The sequence below is a fragment of the Narcine bancroftii genome, chromosome 1, assembly GCF_036971445.1.
Source record: "Narcine bancroftii isolate sNarBan1 chromosome 1, sNarBan1.hap1, whole genome shotgun sequence".
NCBI classification, from domain to species: Eukaryota; Metazoa; Chordata; class Chondrichthyes; order Torpediniformes; family Narcinidae; genus Narcine; species Narcine bancroftii.
In genome coordinates this window covers 253,927,402-253,944,440 of record NC_091469.1, presented here as the reverse complement: position 1 = coordinate 253,944,440, position 17,039 = coordinate 253,927,402, and the positions used below count along the sequence as shown (strand labels likewise).

The 17,039-nt window shown below is 45.8% G+C and overlaps 1 protein-coding gene across 3 annotated transcripts in view; it reads left to right on the top strand.

The window, feature by feature from the left end:
- The window catches only part of LOC138741499 (excitatory amino acid transporter 2-like), a 251,683-nt gene extending 235,489 nt beyond the window's left edge, over positions 1-16,194 (top strand). For 2 of the 3 annotated variants that reach the window (XM_069895695.1, XM_069895703.1), the window contains exons 9-11: positions 1,645-1,779; positions 6,759-6,990; positions 13,392-16,194. In XM_069895695.1, coding sequence (XP_069751796.1) covers positions 1,645-1,779; positions 6,759-6,990; positions 13,392-13,466 — 442 coding nt within the window. In that variant the 3' untranslated portion in view covers positions 13,467-16,194. Of the gene's footprint in view, positions 1-1,644; positions 1,780-6,758; positions 6,991-12,305; positions 12,359-13,391 lie in introns of all 3 variants that reach the window. The other variant, XM_069895711.1, reaches the window with a different exon arrangement.
- Positions 16,195-17,039: the final 845 nt, after the last annotated feature.

Below are 17,039 nucleotides of genomic sequence, written 5' to 3'. Positions count from 1 at the left end.
TAAGCCACCGGTGGACGCGACCTAGTTAAGTTTAACTGGGTTCCCTGACTACCTCTGAGGTAGGTAAGAGACCCTGTGGGATTTGGACCTCGTTGACCAGGGTTGGACCCTTTCAAGCTGTTGCGTGAGTGGGCCGCTAACCGGAGAAATTGCCCAGTTAACCCCATTTTATACAGCAGCTTGAAAGGGCCCAGTGAGAACAGCAGCTCAATCTAATGTCCAGCTCCTTTGAGACAGTGAATTGGCCCAGAGTTCTTTCAGAGCACTAACATGGAATATAGAGCAGCAAAGGGGTCCAAAGCAGGAATGATCACAGATCAAAGTTTCTGATGCATTCTCGGACAGAGCAGTTACTATCAACGTTCTCCATCTGATAGGAGTGTTGCTGGAAAATGTTATTCCTTTATCAATGATTTTAATTGGCTCCTGAGAAAACTTTTGGAATATGTGGGGAGATGCCTTAGCATTGGAACACAAGAAATAGAAGCAGAAGCCCTCTATTTGACCCTTTGGGCATTCTCCATTGTTGAACAGGACAATGGCTGACCTTTCAGCTCAGCAACACTTTCCTGCCCCCATATACTTTTACCAGTGAGGAAATTCAGATTGGAATGGATTCCAAGACTGAACCCTCTGAATGACAATGCAATGCATGCTCTGTGTGTTGCACTGCAATCACAGGATCCTGTTCAACTCTCCCGAATTACAAGGCCAATGTCAAGTTCATTGGCAAGTAAGTGAAATGGAGCATTCCAAAGATTAGCCATCATTGAGTGAAAATATTTCTCCCAATCCTAGTCCTCAGGTTTTGGGAAGATGCAAGATTCCTTTTATCCCATGATACAAAAAAAATTGTTCACTCTTGTTTGTTGTAAAGGGACAAAAGGAGGTGCCACTAACCTGGAGTCCCCAACAATAAGAGAAAGGGAAGTAAAGAAAGTCCCTTCAGGGACATTGAGTGTCTGTGGATTTGCCTCCAGTGCTCAACCTCTGCAGCTGCATGGCATCCTGCCCATTCCAGCGGTGACCCCGATCTCCCACTTCCAAAGATCTTCTCCAGTAAGGAAACTGTCGGTGCCCATGGCCACTGGGACCTCTTCTCGGCTTCAGCGGATACCGGTCCCAATGGCCTGGTTCCCACAAGCCAGCCTCCGGCAGCCTGTGGCTTGCTGTGAGTCCTTTAACTTTGAAGCCCCTCGCTGCTCTGCTACCATGATCACCTTCCCCATAAGGTGCAGCAGGGGAGAGCGGTGATATTTGGGTGCTTGCATTAGTGGGGGAGTGAAGGAAATGAAGCCATACGCAGATGGTTAGACACAGTCGAACTGTGGATCATATGGACTAACTAAAACTGAGAATGGGAAGAGCTTTGAACCTGGGTTTTCCTTTCATACAAATCTTTAATTCTGAATAAAGCTTATCTTGAACTAAAATAATAGAAATGGTCAGGGTTAACTGTGCTGCGGACATATCCCTTTTGCTCCTGATCTCTGGTTTAGAGGGCATAGTGATAGGTTACTCCTGAGAGGGTCAACAAGTGAATGGGAGGGGTTGAAGCTTCGGAGATATGGACACTACTGAAACCTTAATGCATAAAATTACTGAATGACTCCAGTAAAGAGATTTCTGTGTGTTTGTTGCCAGTTTGACAGCGACCCTGGCTAGCATTGGAGCTGCCAGCATCCCCAGTGCAGGACTGGTCACCATGCTTCTGATCCTCACGGCTGTTGGCCTCCCCACGCAAGACATCAGCCTCCTCGTTGCTGTTGACTGGCTGTTGTAAGTAAAACTGTCCTTGTTGAAAATCCTTTGGGTAAGTTTCTTGCGTCTTGACTTCAGTCCCTAAACCCGGGGTGTTTTACGTGAAATAATTTTTTTTTTAAGTTGCTGCAGATGATGGAAACCTGAAATAAAACCAGAAAATGTTGGAAAAGCTCGACAGGTCAGGCAGCATCTGTGGGAAGAGTCAGCTCAGCAGCTCTCCGTTAGAACTGCGAAAGAGAGAACTATGAGTTAGTTTGGAAGGGGAATGTCTGTGATAGGATGAGTGGTAATGGTTTGTTGGGGGCAGCACATTCAGATTCTCGATCTGTGCAAAGTGTTGATAATGGTAAAGTTGGAGGGAATGAGAAAAACTGCACCAACATAGCTCATCAGGATGTTGGCTGGATTGGAGGCTTTAGTCAGTTTAAGTTCAAGGTTATTGTCACATGTACCAAGATGTGGTGATAGAGGTTCTTTTGAGAGCAGACCATTAAGACATCCCATAGGTAGCACAACACATACGATAACACAAAACTGCAGAATTACCAGGAGAGATTAGTTTGTATGGAGCGAAGGGGGGTACAATTTTACTACTTTGAGGATCATTCTGGAGTCTGATGACGGCAGTAACGGAATTTGACGTTGCCTGATCTCATACTTCCCAATCTCCCTCCTGGCAGGATGGGGGAGATTGGATGGTCTAGAGTTGTTTTCCCTGAACAGAGGAGGCTGAGGGTTGACTTAACAAAAGTAAATCAGCGTATGAGAGACGTAGAGAGCACAGACAGTGCAAATCTCGTTCCTATCTGAGAGAGTATCCAAAACAAAAGGGCACAGGTTTAAGTGCAAATGTGCTGGAGAAATTCAGCAGTCCTGTACCCAAATGTGCTGGAAATGTGTTTCTCCAGAGTATTTGTGTGTTGCACTCGATCCTGCATCTGCAGATTTTCTTGTTAACTGGCACAGGTTTAGGGAGAGAGCAAGAAGTTTTAAATGGGATCTGGGGGTATCTGATATCTGGAACTTGCTGCCAGGGGACTACATTTTGGAGGATTTTTGACAGACACTTAAATAGGCAAGGGATGGAATTAAGGTGAGACTTAATGTGAGCGGAGGGGATTAGTGAACATGGGCAAAATGGTCAGCATAGATGTGGTGAACTGAAGGGCCTGTTTCTGTGCTGTACAACTCAGTGACAATGATGAATCTAACCCAGCGGTTCTCAACCTTTTTCTTTCCACTCACATACCATTTTTGTTATCCCTATGGTATCAGTGATATGTGATTAGTAAGGGATTGCTTAAGGTGGTATCTGGGTGGGAATAAAAAGTTGGAAAACCACTCTTTTAATTGTCCCTCATTGACTCGTTATGTGCACGGTTTCAGAACTCCGAAGGAAATGGGCTATTGACAATTTTTCTCAAGCAAAATATTTCAGTAACAATCGGATCGAGAGCAGTGATTCTCAACCTTCCCTTCCAACCCACATATTACCTTAAGCAATCCCTTACTAATCACATATCACTGATATCATAGGGATTAATTAAAGTAGGATGTGAGTGGGAAGGAAAAGGTTGAGAACCACTGGTCTATAATATAAACACAGACAATGCAAAGCACTTAGCAAATAGTGTACTGCTGGAGGAGGTCGGTGTATCAGACAGCATCCGGGGCAGAAATGGTCAGTCAATATTTCGGTTTGGACCCTTATTAAGATGAAGATTACAAAAGGTGCCCAGATATGTGAAGGGGAAAAACTGGTCATGGGGGTGGGAATGGATGGGCCCAGAGGTGATATAACGGAAAGTAGAGAGTTGGAGAGACAGGTAGAGAGAGGCCACTGGGAAGGTGAGATGGGGAAAATGTAAGTAGAGCAGTAGACAAAGAAGAGATGGAAACAGTGGAATCAGATAGAGGTGGTGGTGGTGGGGGGGGGAGGGGGTGTCTTACAATTGGAACAATCAATGCTCATGCTTAAAACCTGTTGTTCCTCAAGTTTATGTTTGGCCTCACCCTGTCGACGGATGAAGCTGAGGACAGACAAACATGGCTGTGTAGAAGTGGTTGGGGGAGTGTTAAAATGGTTGGCAACAGGGAGCTCGTTTAGCCCCACACACAGAGCGTAGATGCTTGGAGTTCAATGTGAACAATGGCCCAGTTAAAGAGGGCCTTCTGCAAATAAGTGCCAATTTGTGGGGAGTGGACTGGGAAAGGGAAGGTTATTATCTCTCCCTCAGTTTAAGGGCATTTAATTCTTAGAAACAAAATGCATCCACTTCATCTCTGTTCATTGCCCCATCACGAACCGTCACCCTATTCAGCAACTCCGAACCTTCAACCTCATGTCACAACACTCCTCAATGTTTCCCCACTCCAACAATGAATTCCTGAATGCAAAGCATGGCTTAGACAAGTAGGGATGGACTACAAAATTCAGGCTTTTTTTTTACCATCTTCCAGCATTTCTGTGCATTTTTATTACCCGAAACGCCGGTAATAGATCTTTACCTCCTACGGAAGTGGCAAGTCCATCTGAGTTCCTCTGGCATTTCTGGGTGTTATTATTTAAAATAAATGAGCCCAGCCTTCAAAATCAGCTCGGAAAATGGCAAAGTAAATGCAATTAATTAATTAATTAATCCTGGTCCTACATCATCACTAAGACTAGAAACAGCAAACTTTTGAGCTCAATGTTCAGATTGGGATCCGGTTTCCAGCTTTGCATTGAGACTCTACACATCAGAGTTTCGCTCGGGTCCCAATTTGAAATTTCATCTCAATTGTTACGACCCCAAAGGACCCCAAAACCCAGCAGCAATAGATATTCACCAAGACAAATGGTTACTTAAACAAAAGTTGCTTTTAATACCCGATAATCCATTAGTAACGTCTCTTGAGCACTCTTCAAAGCTCTTGCAAAAAGGTGTGAGAAGCCACTGTCTCCAGTATTTCAAATAAGATCTGCTTTAAAGTGTTTGCATGCGATCTGCTCTAACAAACTTTTCCCAATTTCTCTCCCAAAAATTTTTCTATAAACTCTGTCACACACTGCTCTGGAATTCTTCCAGATCCCAAATCAGTGGGAGAGGGGGAGGGTTTCTCAATGAAACCTATTGAATCCTGAAAGGACAGGGTAGAGAGGACATTTCTATGGTGGGGGAGGCAGGGAGCAGAGGGCACAGGCTCTGAATACAAAAGCATCCCTTTAGAGCAAGCATTTCTTAATCTAGAGGAGTGGTGAATTGATGGAATTCATTACCACAGATGACTGTGAAGGCCAGGTCATCGAGTATATTTGAGGTAGATCGGTTTTTGATTAGGAAGGAAATTGAGGGTTACAGGGAAAAGCTAGGAGAAGAGAGCTGAAAGGGATAGTAAATTAGCCATGATGGAATGGCAAGGTGGACTCATTGGACTGAATGACCTAATTCCACTCCTACTTCTTTTGATATTATGGTCTAATTGGCTGTGTTCACAGCTCGAATCATCAGCGTTCCTGCAGTTCCCTGATCAGTGTTGAGATTCAACCCCTTTTGAGTTCCCAGGTTCAACAACACTCAGTGCATCTGTATTCCCAGCTCTAAACTGCTTCTCATTTGTTTCAGGTTCAAGTATCTTGCCACAGGTACCAAGATACAGTGAGGAGGTTTGTTTTGCAAGCTGTCCAGCCAATCAACCCATACATAGCCCAGCAGCAAAACTGCAGAGTGCAGAGAGAGGCCAATGAGTACAGTGGGCCTGTAGGACAGAACATTGCAGGACAACAGATTTTCTCCCCCCCCCCCCCCAACCCCCCACAGGAGTAATAGTGAATCAGATGACTCTTTACAACAACCACCCAGTCATTTTGTAGCTGTCATAATTAATAACTAGCTTTTAAACCAACAGGTTTGTAAACAGAATTTACCTCAACTGCTTCCGACAGACTGCACAAAATAAATGGGAGGGGGCAGAAAGAGGCCCTTCAGCCCAACATGTCTCTGTTAACCAAGCTAATCCAATTTGCCTGGGATCAGCCCATATCCCTCTCAACCTTTCCTTTCCATATACCTGTCCAAATGTATTTTAGACACTTCAAATTTTCAAAGATAACAGGACTCAAGTTTCTTAAAGGGAATAAAGGAAATTGATTCTCCCCCATAATGTTGCAGGAAAGATCTTTAGAAAAATTATTAAACTATACTGCTCTAGACCCAATTGTTCCTGAAATATTTTGCTTGAGAAAAATTGTAATTGACCCATTTCCTCTGGGGTTCTGAAACCGGGCACAGAATGAGTCCATTGGGGATGATTAAAACAATGGGTTTTCCATCTTTTTTTTCCCACCCACACGCCACCTGAAGCAATCCCTGACTGATCACAGAGCACTGGTGGCACAGGGATTACTTCAAGTGGTCTGGGAGTTCAGGGGGGCAGTTTGAAAACCATTGATTTAGAATGTATTAAGACATTACATTTATTAGTGTATTTGTGGCTCTGAAGCCACTGGACATCTGGATTGGTGCAAACGAGCTGATGTCATTCCTACATTACAACAATGTCTGCACTTCCACAAAGCACTAGTATCTTCAGAGGCTATAAATGCTGGTACCTTGAGCAAATAATGGGCTGCTGGAGGAACTCAATGGGACAGGCAGATCCATGAGCAGTCAACACCTCAAGTCAAGACCTTTACGAGAAATAAATCTGTCCTTTGCCCCTCAGGTTCACACTTTGATGCCCGTTTGTTTAAGAAATAGAAGCTGTCATCTATTCAGCCCATTTTCCATGCTTCACTATTCAAAAGGGCAATTGCTGATTTTTTTTTACATTAGGGGCCATTCCCCACTGCACTAACTTTTAATCCCTTGAATTTACCACAAAAAAAATCTAACAATTTCTATTGTGGCTTTTCGGTGGACCAGATTCCAGTTGAGATGCGACCTGCCCTGTAGCCACCTCAGGCCACGATGCCGCGAGAGAAAGAGAGGCTGACCTTGTCCTTTGCCCGTCAGGGACAGGATGAGGACCTCGGTGAATGTTGTTGGGGACTCGTTCGGCGCCGGCATTGTCTTCCACCTGTCGAAAGAGGAGCTGGCGAGCATCGACGCCCAGCACGCCTTGCTCGAGGATGGAAGGTTGGCCAAGACGTCCTTCATACACGAGGGCCTGAAGACCCACTACGAGAACAGCTCAAACCAAGCCAATTACTCAGACAACATCTCCCTCCAGGCAGAAGACTCCAAGGTATACCTCACATATACAGATATTGAGACCTGCATCTAACAATGCCTCTTTGTTTACACTTTCTCCATTTCCTGCTATTTGTTTTAGTGGTTGCTCTTTACCTCAACAGTCACTGTGGCTAGAATGTTGGCAGCAGGCAAAGTGGGTGCATGCAATGTTATCTCCCACTGGTCCATTTTAGGGCCTGAATGCTTGGTTTTAAGGCCATATCACAAATGCCTGTGAAGATTCATAGGTGAAATAGATTATTTTTGTGCCGATTAATATAAATTATGCCACTAAAGTTATTAAGATGCTTTTATATCTGTCATGCTGGAGCTTCCTCATAGTATGAAAAGAGAAAAGGTAAATCTCCATGGGTGCAATAAGAGAGGCTTGTAGCCATGGGTAGTCTGGACATTGGGCCGATTCAACATTTCCTGCCTCTTGCCACTGTCGGTGGGAGGTCGCTGGTTTTTCTCTTCCTGGACTGGAGTGCATTAGCCATAAGGAGAATGACAGCTAACAGTCCAGGCAGCAGAGAAAGGAAACCCTGACCTCAGCATTGAGGCAGGAAGTAGAGGCTTTGACTGTGAATTGCGACAGAGGGTAGCGATTATGGGCAACAGGGGGCAGAATTGGAGAAGGGTGGAGTTGTGGGATGATCAGTGTGATTTGGAGGCAGGACATTCAGTGATAAGGAGGATGATGGGGAAGGGATTCTTTAGAATTAGAGCTGGATGTTGGTCAGGAGGCTTGGGTGTTGGGGTGGAGTGTTGGGTGATAGGAAGAGCTGGGTGAAGGGGGGAACAATGGGTTTATTAGTGATGGGGTGGAGGGAGTTGGGTGATTGGAAGAATTGGGTGAAGGGGGAACAATGGGGGAAATGGAGGCTGGTCATGATGAGGCTGCTAGGATTGAGTGATTGAGGCAAGGGCTACAATGTTGCCCTAGTGACGGGACATGATGAGGGAGACTTGTGGATTGTGTCCCGGAACTGAGTGATAGTCAGGAAGGGTGGGGCTGAATTTGGGAGTCTCTATGGAGATGGGGAGGGGTATTTGTTTGATGAATGGGGCTTTACATTTAAATTTTTTTAATTTAAATTTTAAATTTAGACGTTCAGCACAGAAATGGGCCATTTTGGCCCACGAGCCCTTGCTGCCCAATTGACCTACAATCCCTGGCAATTTTGAATAGTGGGAAGAATCTGATCCCTCCTTACAGACAGCGTGGAATCCGAACTCCAGTCCCGATCACTGGCACTATTACAGCGTTGCGCTCTCTGCCACGCCAACTGTGCTGCCCCAGTGAGGGCTGGAGGAGTTGGCGATTGGGGAAGGGGTTTGCCTCAGAACATGCAGGCTGATTTGGGGCTAGTGGGTAAGGCTCGGTGGCAGGGCTGAGAGAGGAACTGAGAAACATGGAAACGGCTGCCGCCGGAATCCTGTGCCACCAAAGAAAAGCTGGAGGGTTTCCAGGGTCATCTATGGGTAGAGATGGGCAGTCAACCTTTCGGATTGGGACCCTTCAATGAAGCAGAACAAAAGACAGGTGTGGTAGGGAGTCTTGATGAGAACATGGTCATGGAGACGGAGGGCCGTTGAAAGTGAGGGAAGGGAACAGTGTAAGAGAATTCCCTTCATAGAGTGATGGACACATCTTCACATTCCTTGACAATTCACGGTTGAGTAATACAATGGAGCGAGAGAGAGAGAGAGAGAGATGTGAGAGGCATCAATGAAGAAAGAGAAGATGGAGGAACTCAGCAGATCAGGCAGCATCCGTGGAGAGAAATGGTCAGTCAACGTTTTGGGTCAGGATCATTTATCAAGTTTCGACCATCTCTCTCCATGGATGCTGACTGACCCATTGATTTCTCCAGCTTCTCTTTGTTCCCCAAGAGAGGAATTACCTGCATCCCTCAGAGCACAAGCATGGATATAGAGGCCCCTTTGTCCTGTAAGACAAGTCCTCAGAACCTATGCGAGGCAAGTCAAGGCACCAGCGAGGAGTCAGTGATTGTCTGGGCTGCCTGTTAGCCTGTCTGATCTTTTGGGGTACAGGGACACCCTGTTTAAATCATGCACATCTCATTTGTTCACTAATGATGCTTGGAATGTAAATGGCTGTATTCCCACTGTCTTTTCTGTCCATTCATTTCATTTGCTGCTTATCTGTGATGTACCGATGCATGCACTCTCCTGTAACATCTCTGCTCTCTCTGTCTCCTGGGATCTGGCGTAGGAGCGTTGTGTTGGCAATCCACAAGCTGCAGGAGAAGCAGGTTGTGACATGCAGCCAAGAGGGATTCAAAGCAATGATATTTTTTTCACATAATTGAACTCAAATCCACTTCAGCTCAACTCGCCCTGAAGGCAGTTCACTCCACATCGACTGAGGGAGTTTATAACAACACTTCACATCCTTTCCCAGCCCATCCTTAGAAAATAAAATTGATTCTAAGATGTGTAGAACCCACCAATGAGTCAATTCCAGTGTTGAATTTCACAGCAAGGTTTGAGTCACTGTGCTGTAGTTTTGCCACACAGAGTCCTGTCCATTTCGACTTAACACTGGCTTACTTTTCCAAGCTGTCGAGTCCCACCCACAAAATTGACACCTGTCTGAGGAAACAGATCTCGTAAAGTGAACAATTCATAGCTCTGTGGAAGGTGGGTCAGAGATAACACAACAGTGACAAACCTTCCTCCGGCTGTTACTCATGATGTGAGTCATGAGCCAGTCACTACCCAAATATAAGGGGTGTTTCATTGAATGAATATAGTCACCAAGGTTTCAGCAAGCAGGAAGTATGCAACCTGAGCTAAAAGGCAAATTACTGGAGGAGCTGCACGAGTAAGGCAGCACCTGAAGGGAAAGGGACAGTTGATGTTTCGGCTCGAGACCCTTCATCTCATGCAGCCATGAACATACTCGTGGCCCAATCTGTGCCCGCCCTTTTGCTAGCGACATGGTCGCCTTTATTCCAAATTCTTGTGTAGCTCCAAGGTAACAACTTGGATTGGTCTAGCCCTGGCCTATTTAACCAGGGCAGTGCATGTCATTGTTTACCCTAGTTAGGGCCCTGTTCCATTCCCTGTGTTAAACTACCTCTAAGGTTTGTGCAGATGAAGAGCATCTTTGCCCAATGGTGACCATGTTGGCCAAATAAAGCTCCTGCAGGGCCCATCCTTCCCTTTCAAGATCCTCGCATTTATAAGCTTATCCTTATCTACCTTCTTGTCTCTCAGTCTCGTAGGTTGCAACACATCAACTCCATATCCTGTGTTGGTTTCTGTTTTTCCACGTGCTTATCCTTCCACATTCTGGGGTGCGGTGGGGGGGTGGGGGGAATTATGTTTCCCCAACTCTACTCTCATTCCCCAACCAATTTAGCTTTTGACCTTGCCAATAAGGAGAATAAATCCTATCTTCCATTGACCATTAACATTACCATTTTATATACATTAATTAAATCTCCCCTTCAACCTTCTCTATTCCAAAGAAAATAGCTATAGCCCAATCAACCTTTTCTCCCAGCTATAATCCCTCAGTCACCCTCATAACTCTCTCGCATCCGCTCCTGTAAAGCAATGAATGGACATTCTCTCGTTGTGGACATCCTGCTCTAAGATTCCTTACTTTGTCTAATAATAAAAGAAAAAAATCCACTTCCTTCAGGGATTGGGAGACAACCACAGAATGGTTTGGATCACTTTAACTTTCCAAGTTCAAGTTCAATTTTATTAGCATTTAATTGTATAGATACAACTAGCATGTCTCTGGTCCATGGTGTGCACACATACACACACACAAATTATATATATACATAAAATATAATATGAATAAATGTATAAATAAATTGGAATAATTTACTCATTTCGTTTATAACAGCTCCAAGGTTACAGGACACTGTTCATCAATTGTACAGCCAATGGGAAGAAGCTATTTCCCAGCCTAGCTGTCCTGATTTTGATGCTCCTTCCTGATTGTGGTAGATCAGAGATCAGGCGTGGTAGATTGCAGGGATCCTTGATAATTCTTTGAGGCTTATTTAAGCCCCCGATGAATGTCATCAATAGAGGATAAGGGAGAACCCCCCCCCCCAGTGATCTTCTCAGCCATTTTGATGATCCTTTATGTTGGCTTTTGGCCCGATGCTTTGCAACTACCGCGTACCATGCAAGGATGCACCCAGACAGGATGCTCTCAGTGGTGTTCCTGTAAAACATTGTCAAGATGGGAGATGGTAACCTTCTCTCTCTCTCTCTCTCTCTCTCTCTCTCTCTCTCTCTCTGAGACCACCACCCTCAGGAGCCCTTCATTTCCTCTCACGTGGCTCCTGTTTGCAACCTATTGTCTATTGCTTTACTCTTCAGCTAAGTTTTGGCTTCCCCGTTTATATTGGAATTAAATCAAATGTTTGTGACTCGATGAAGATAAATTACTCAAAGCTATATCATTGGTAACGCCAGAAAATAATGTCGCAGCTCAAAGGGAGATCACCTGAGTTTTCCAGCTGCTTGCTTAGTAAATATTCTTTCTAAAAGCTTAAGAAACAGGAGCAGAAGTCGGCCATTTGGCCCACCATCCTCCCGTGCCAATCAACAAGATCGTGGCTGATCTAGCTGTGGACTCAGCTTCACTTGCCCACTCGTTTCCCAAAACCCTTCATTCTCCTGCTAGAATATAGAACATTGCAGCACAGTACAGCCCCTTCAGCCCAGGATGTTGCGCTGACCTATGTAAACCTACTCCACAACAAGGTTTTTTCCCGCTGCCTCATACCCATAACCCTCTATTTATTTTCCATCCATGTGCCTGTCTCAGATACTTTTGAATGTCTCAATTGTACCAGCCTTCACCACCACCCCTGCCAATGCATTCCAGGCGCCCACCAATCTGAGTTAAAAAAACTCACCCCTGTCATCTCCCCTGAACTTTCCCTCCACACTCCTTAAACTGATGCCCTCTGGTATTTGCTGTTGTTGCCCCAAGAATAAGATGTGGTTCAATAGTGCCATGCAGAGAAGATATTCATCTGTGATCTTGTTCAGTTTTTTCGACTTTCAGTGTGGCAGCCTCTACTGCTTCCCAGGGCAGAGAATTTCCCACATTTACTACTCTCTGGGAAAAGCAGTTCCTCCTCACCTCTTTCTTAAATCTTCTCCCATGAATCCTGAGGCTCTATCCTTTAGTCTCGTCTCAACTATCAATGGAAACAACCTCCCTGCTTTTAGCTTATCTATCATAATTTTATATGTTCCTCTAAAGTATGTATCCTTCTAAACACCTTTGAGTATAGCGCCAGACAACTCAATCTCTCCTCATAGGTTAACCCCCGGAATCAACTTGGTGAACTTCCTCTGCACCGCCTTCAAAGCCAGTAAGTACATCCTTTCTCAAGCTAGGAAACCAGAACTGTGTACAGTAATCCAGGTGCCCTGCATGTCCCAGCAGAACCTCCCTGCATGGTTGCAGCTTAACCTCCCTGCACAGTGGCAGCAGAACCTCCCTGCATGGTTGCAGCTTAACCTCCCTGCACAGTGACAGCGGAACCTCCCTGCACAGTGGCAGCGGAACCTCCCTGTACAGTGGCAGCGGAACCTCCCTGTACAGTGGCAGCAGAACCTCCCTGTACAGTGGCAGCAGAATCTCCCTGCACAGTGGCAGCGGAACCTCCCTGCACAGTGGCCATTGAACCTCCTTGCACCGTTGCAACAGAACCTTCCTGCTCTTCAATTCAATCCCTCCAGCAGCGAAGGCCAACATCGCTTCTTACTGCACCTGCAAACTAACTTTTTACGATTCACATACAAGCAACGTACACATTCTTTCCCAAGACGTTGGCTGGCCTGTCGGGTCTGTTGGCTCATTAGGTGAGAATCATGAAGCAGCAGAGCTCATGGGTCCTTGACAGCTGGAACCTCGTGGGTGAAAAGACATGAAGGTAAGAAGTAGGAGGTAAAAGGTATCATGGAGTGAGGTGGATTTGAGTTCCTTTGAAGAGTGGTTCTAAGGGATGATGAAAGGAGAGGAGACCTTGAAACCTGAGCAGTCTCTTTGGCTTTGGGTGTGGGTGATAATAACAATTCATTCATCTCTCCATTCCTAACCAAGCATTGGGAGAGATGGGACTGGTTCAACCATCATCGTCCATGTTATACTGTTACCCAAAATCACATTTACCCTTGTCGTTTTTCTATTGAAATGAGGGCAGGCAGCTATTTGACCATCGGGCCTACTTCTCTGCAATGCACCCATTCTGATACAAGGCACCACTGATGGGTGAATCCAGTCTATCCTTGCCCCAATGCTTTGAGTTTGTCTTCATTCCCTTGGCTTTCATTCCCCGCACTTTGCGCTGTCTCCTGTGCCTAAGCTCCCTTGAATTAGACTTCCCTCATAATTATTTCCAGGTGACCTTGGCCAAAAACGGCACGGCTGCCGACTACACAATTGTTGAGGAGGAACCTCGGGACCGGGAGAGCTGAGGAGAGTGGGATCACCTGATCCCATCACCCACAAGCCCCACTTCCCCTCCCTCACCACCCCTCCGCCCTCCAAACCCCCAGCCCCGAAGCTCGCTTCTGCTGAAACCGTTCGTCCGACAGGAAACAAGCAAACCATAACATGTCAGAAAATATATATATATATTCTTTTCGTACTTCTATGTAAGTGTGATTAGTGCAAGGTCCGAGTAGTGAGCTGGTGAATGGGACACCTAGGGTTTGCCAGTTACCGTGCAGTTCTGTACAGGTCCGCACATTCGATCAGGAACAAGGGAAGGAGAACGGAAGGAAGGATGAAGGAAATTTGCAAAACTAAGCACAAGACTCTGCAACCAGCCCCCACATGGTGTATGTGCCTCACCCATTACCCTTTGCCTTGGCTGACAGCAACCTGGGTTGCTCATGTTGCAAGGGAAGATAATTATATTGTTCTACATCTGGGTTTCAACCCTTTCTGTTTGCTCTGTAAGTCTTGCTAGGCAGATAACTCTCACCTAAAGTGGTTAGCACAAGCCAATCTCAGGGAGGTGACCTGGTCTGATGCGCAATGATGAGATCTGATGAGATCTGCGTGCATTTGTCCAGCGACATTGTGGAGCAAGCAGTGCCCCCAAGCAGATCCCTCGCCTTGTGGTCTGGGGAGTGTGTCTCAGCACCACCAGCAAATGCTAAGGGCTTCCTTGCAGATCACTCGGCAATGACCCAAACGGGCAGCAGGGGGGCAGTAGGGGCAGAAAGGGTGAAGGCAGCACCAACACCACTCAGCCTGGCTCCTTGCACCTTTTTCGGCCTTAGGACGGTGCAGACACCCTTTCCATCCCAGATGTCATAAGTCAGAGGCCATGGGATGGGAAGGGTTTGAGTATGGGGTGAGAGTGAGGGACGATTTGCACCAGCTTCCGAGAGCCTCCCAGTGATGACACAGTTATCTGAGAGGTGCTCCCCCTCCTTTCCTTTTCACCTGATGGTCCAGTGATCCTCCTCTACCCTTTGGGAACCTGGAACTGCGTGATAGGGCTGGGGTCTCTCACATGAAGTATACCTGAACCTCACTAAGAATGGAAGCTTCTGAGATGTTCATGGCTAAGGTGGGGAGTTTCAAAGTGACCCCTGAGCAACCTTTCAAACGACCTTGCTCAAACATTGCAAGTTCAAGTCACCAGCAAGACAGGGTTCTCAACAGACCCCATTAGTGAGTTGTTCAAACAGTAATCCCAGCAGCATCAAAGAGACCTTGGTTCCAGGTCCACACTGATTCCAATCTTGCATGTGTCTTATTTAAAAAGGTGCCAAATTCACTTCCAAATGGCTGGTAGCAGCTTAGCCCACCTGGTATCTATTCTATACTTGGTGACCCAGTTCATCTAAGGTTTGAGTTATCCAACCAGGTTGGAGGAGCAGGGAAGAGGTGAATCCTTTGTTGACCTTGAACCCACCCCACGCCTCATCCCTTGTAATGGCAACAGCCAACATATAAAAGATGTGGCCCTTGACCCGGGAGAGGATAAAGGTGCCATTCTCAGCTGTGAATTTTTTTTTTAAGGAGGTTCATCCACAACTGGCATTGAATAAATAATCTCTGTACACAATGCATTGCCCAGACACTGCCTTCGACATCAGCACCAAGGATACGCTCGATTTTTCTCTCTACCAATCTAATGTCTTAAAGTTCACAAGAGTGCCAAATGATTCCCAAAGTCCCAGGGGCCCGGTTGGAATACGAGGGAGGGCATTTGGCTTTGGACTGTCTTCTACTGACATCATTGGTCAATGTAGACTCAAGGATCCCAGAAGCAGACACCCTCTGAGCATGTTAACAAGTTCATGTGCAGGGGGTGGATTGTGAATTTTTCTTTAAAAGATCATTCAATTGTGTAACAGGCATGATTATATTACAATCTGTGCAATTAGATTTCAAAGCCCTCTGCTGAGAGATTTCGCAGATGGAAGAACCTCCCGGATATCAATCCTTGAAGCAAATTGGAATTTGCCTTCAGGATCCAGTTGGTTCACGCTGTTCAGCGTTAACTGGTTTTCTACTTTCTCAGAGTGTCTCCTTGAGCTGTTGTATTACTGTGGACTATTATTAAATTTTGTATTTGTGTCTAACGTAAAACTTTGCATGATATTTAGTGCACATACTACTTTGAAGCAATCGGGCGATATTGGGTGTTAATTGTTCTTAGTTTTTAATGACAGAAAATTTTATACATTCATGTAACATTTTAACTTAAAAGTTCCAAATCCCTAAAAGAACTTGGCATGCCTTTTGATAGTAACGTTTTGCAGTTGTAGGAATGTATGCGTGGGTGTGCGCATTTGTATGTATGTGTGCATGCATGAGTGTGTGCGTGTCATTAAAAACCGCTAACAGGTCCAAAAAATGCAGTGCATTGGGAAGATGAGGAGGCCTGCTGTGAAGTGATGTCAGGCTAGACAATGAGGATTCAAGAGACAGAATGACGTGAAGATCTTCGACGCATGTCCAGAATTATCCCCACTCCAACTCACAGTCCAACGTGTTTGGCAAAAATTCTGCTGCACGGCCATAAGCAAGAACCATATGTTAGCTGAGCTCGACCGGGGAAGGGATTGGTTGCTGAGTATGAATTGGAGGGTTAATATTTTTGGAGCAGGAGTGAGAATGTTTGAAATCAAATAAATTGCCACACAGGTTGAAATTATCCAGTAAAAGAGAAGCATGTAGTGGTCGGGTTGGTGGGGGGGAGGGGAAGGGAGGGTGAGTGCTCCATTCAGATGCACTGCTCTTCTAGAAGGTGATACTTTCACCCCCATCACGCATCACCCAACCCCACCCCATCACCGACTCCTCTGATATTCAACTTTGGAGAAGTTCAACAAGCTCCAGTCGCTGAGAATCTGAAATGAAAGCAAAGATTACTGGAAACCCTCAGCAAATCAGCCAGCAAAATATCCCTGCAAGTCATGAAGGTGTTGTTCTGGTGTTTGTCACCCCCGGTGGTCCAGACCAGTTAAAGATGTTCAGAGTTTAGATCATGGGTTTGGTTTCTCATTCATTTCTATGCAGGGATCAGAAGGTCCAAGTGTTTCCATTCCTGGTGTCAGACACCTCATTGGGCGTCCACTGGAGGAGTTTCCATAGCAATCTTCAGGTGAAGTATCTTGCTGGGCTGACCCACAGACCTCCTTATTTCAAGGCAAGTGATGTGATGCTCGGTGTGATCTTACAAATTCTGAGGGAGCTTCAGAAGTCAGCAGTCCAGTTGGGACCCTCCCTTCTACTCAACAGCCAGTTGCCCCCAATCCAATTAGAGTTCTCTTACGTCGGTGTCCTCAGATGATAGTGAGGGGAGGAGATCCTCCTTCAGGGATTCACCTGTCTCGGGATATGACCGGTTTAGACCTTCCAGAATTGTGTCTCCCTCCTCCCCAACCCCCAAACTGTTTGCCATTGCATGGTGGATCCCGGCAGCCTAGTATTAAGGTGGAGTTCCTTCAGAAGGTAGTGTCCTACGTCCACAAGGAACCATTCAAGAGTGTAGAGCATGGGAACAGACCCTTCGCCCCTCAATG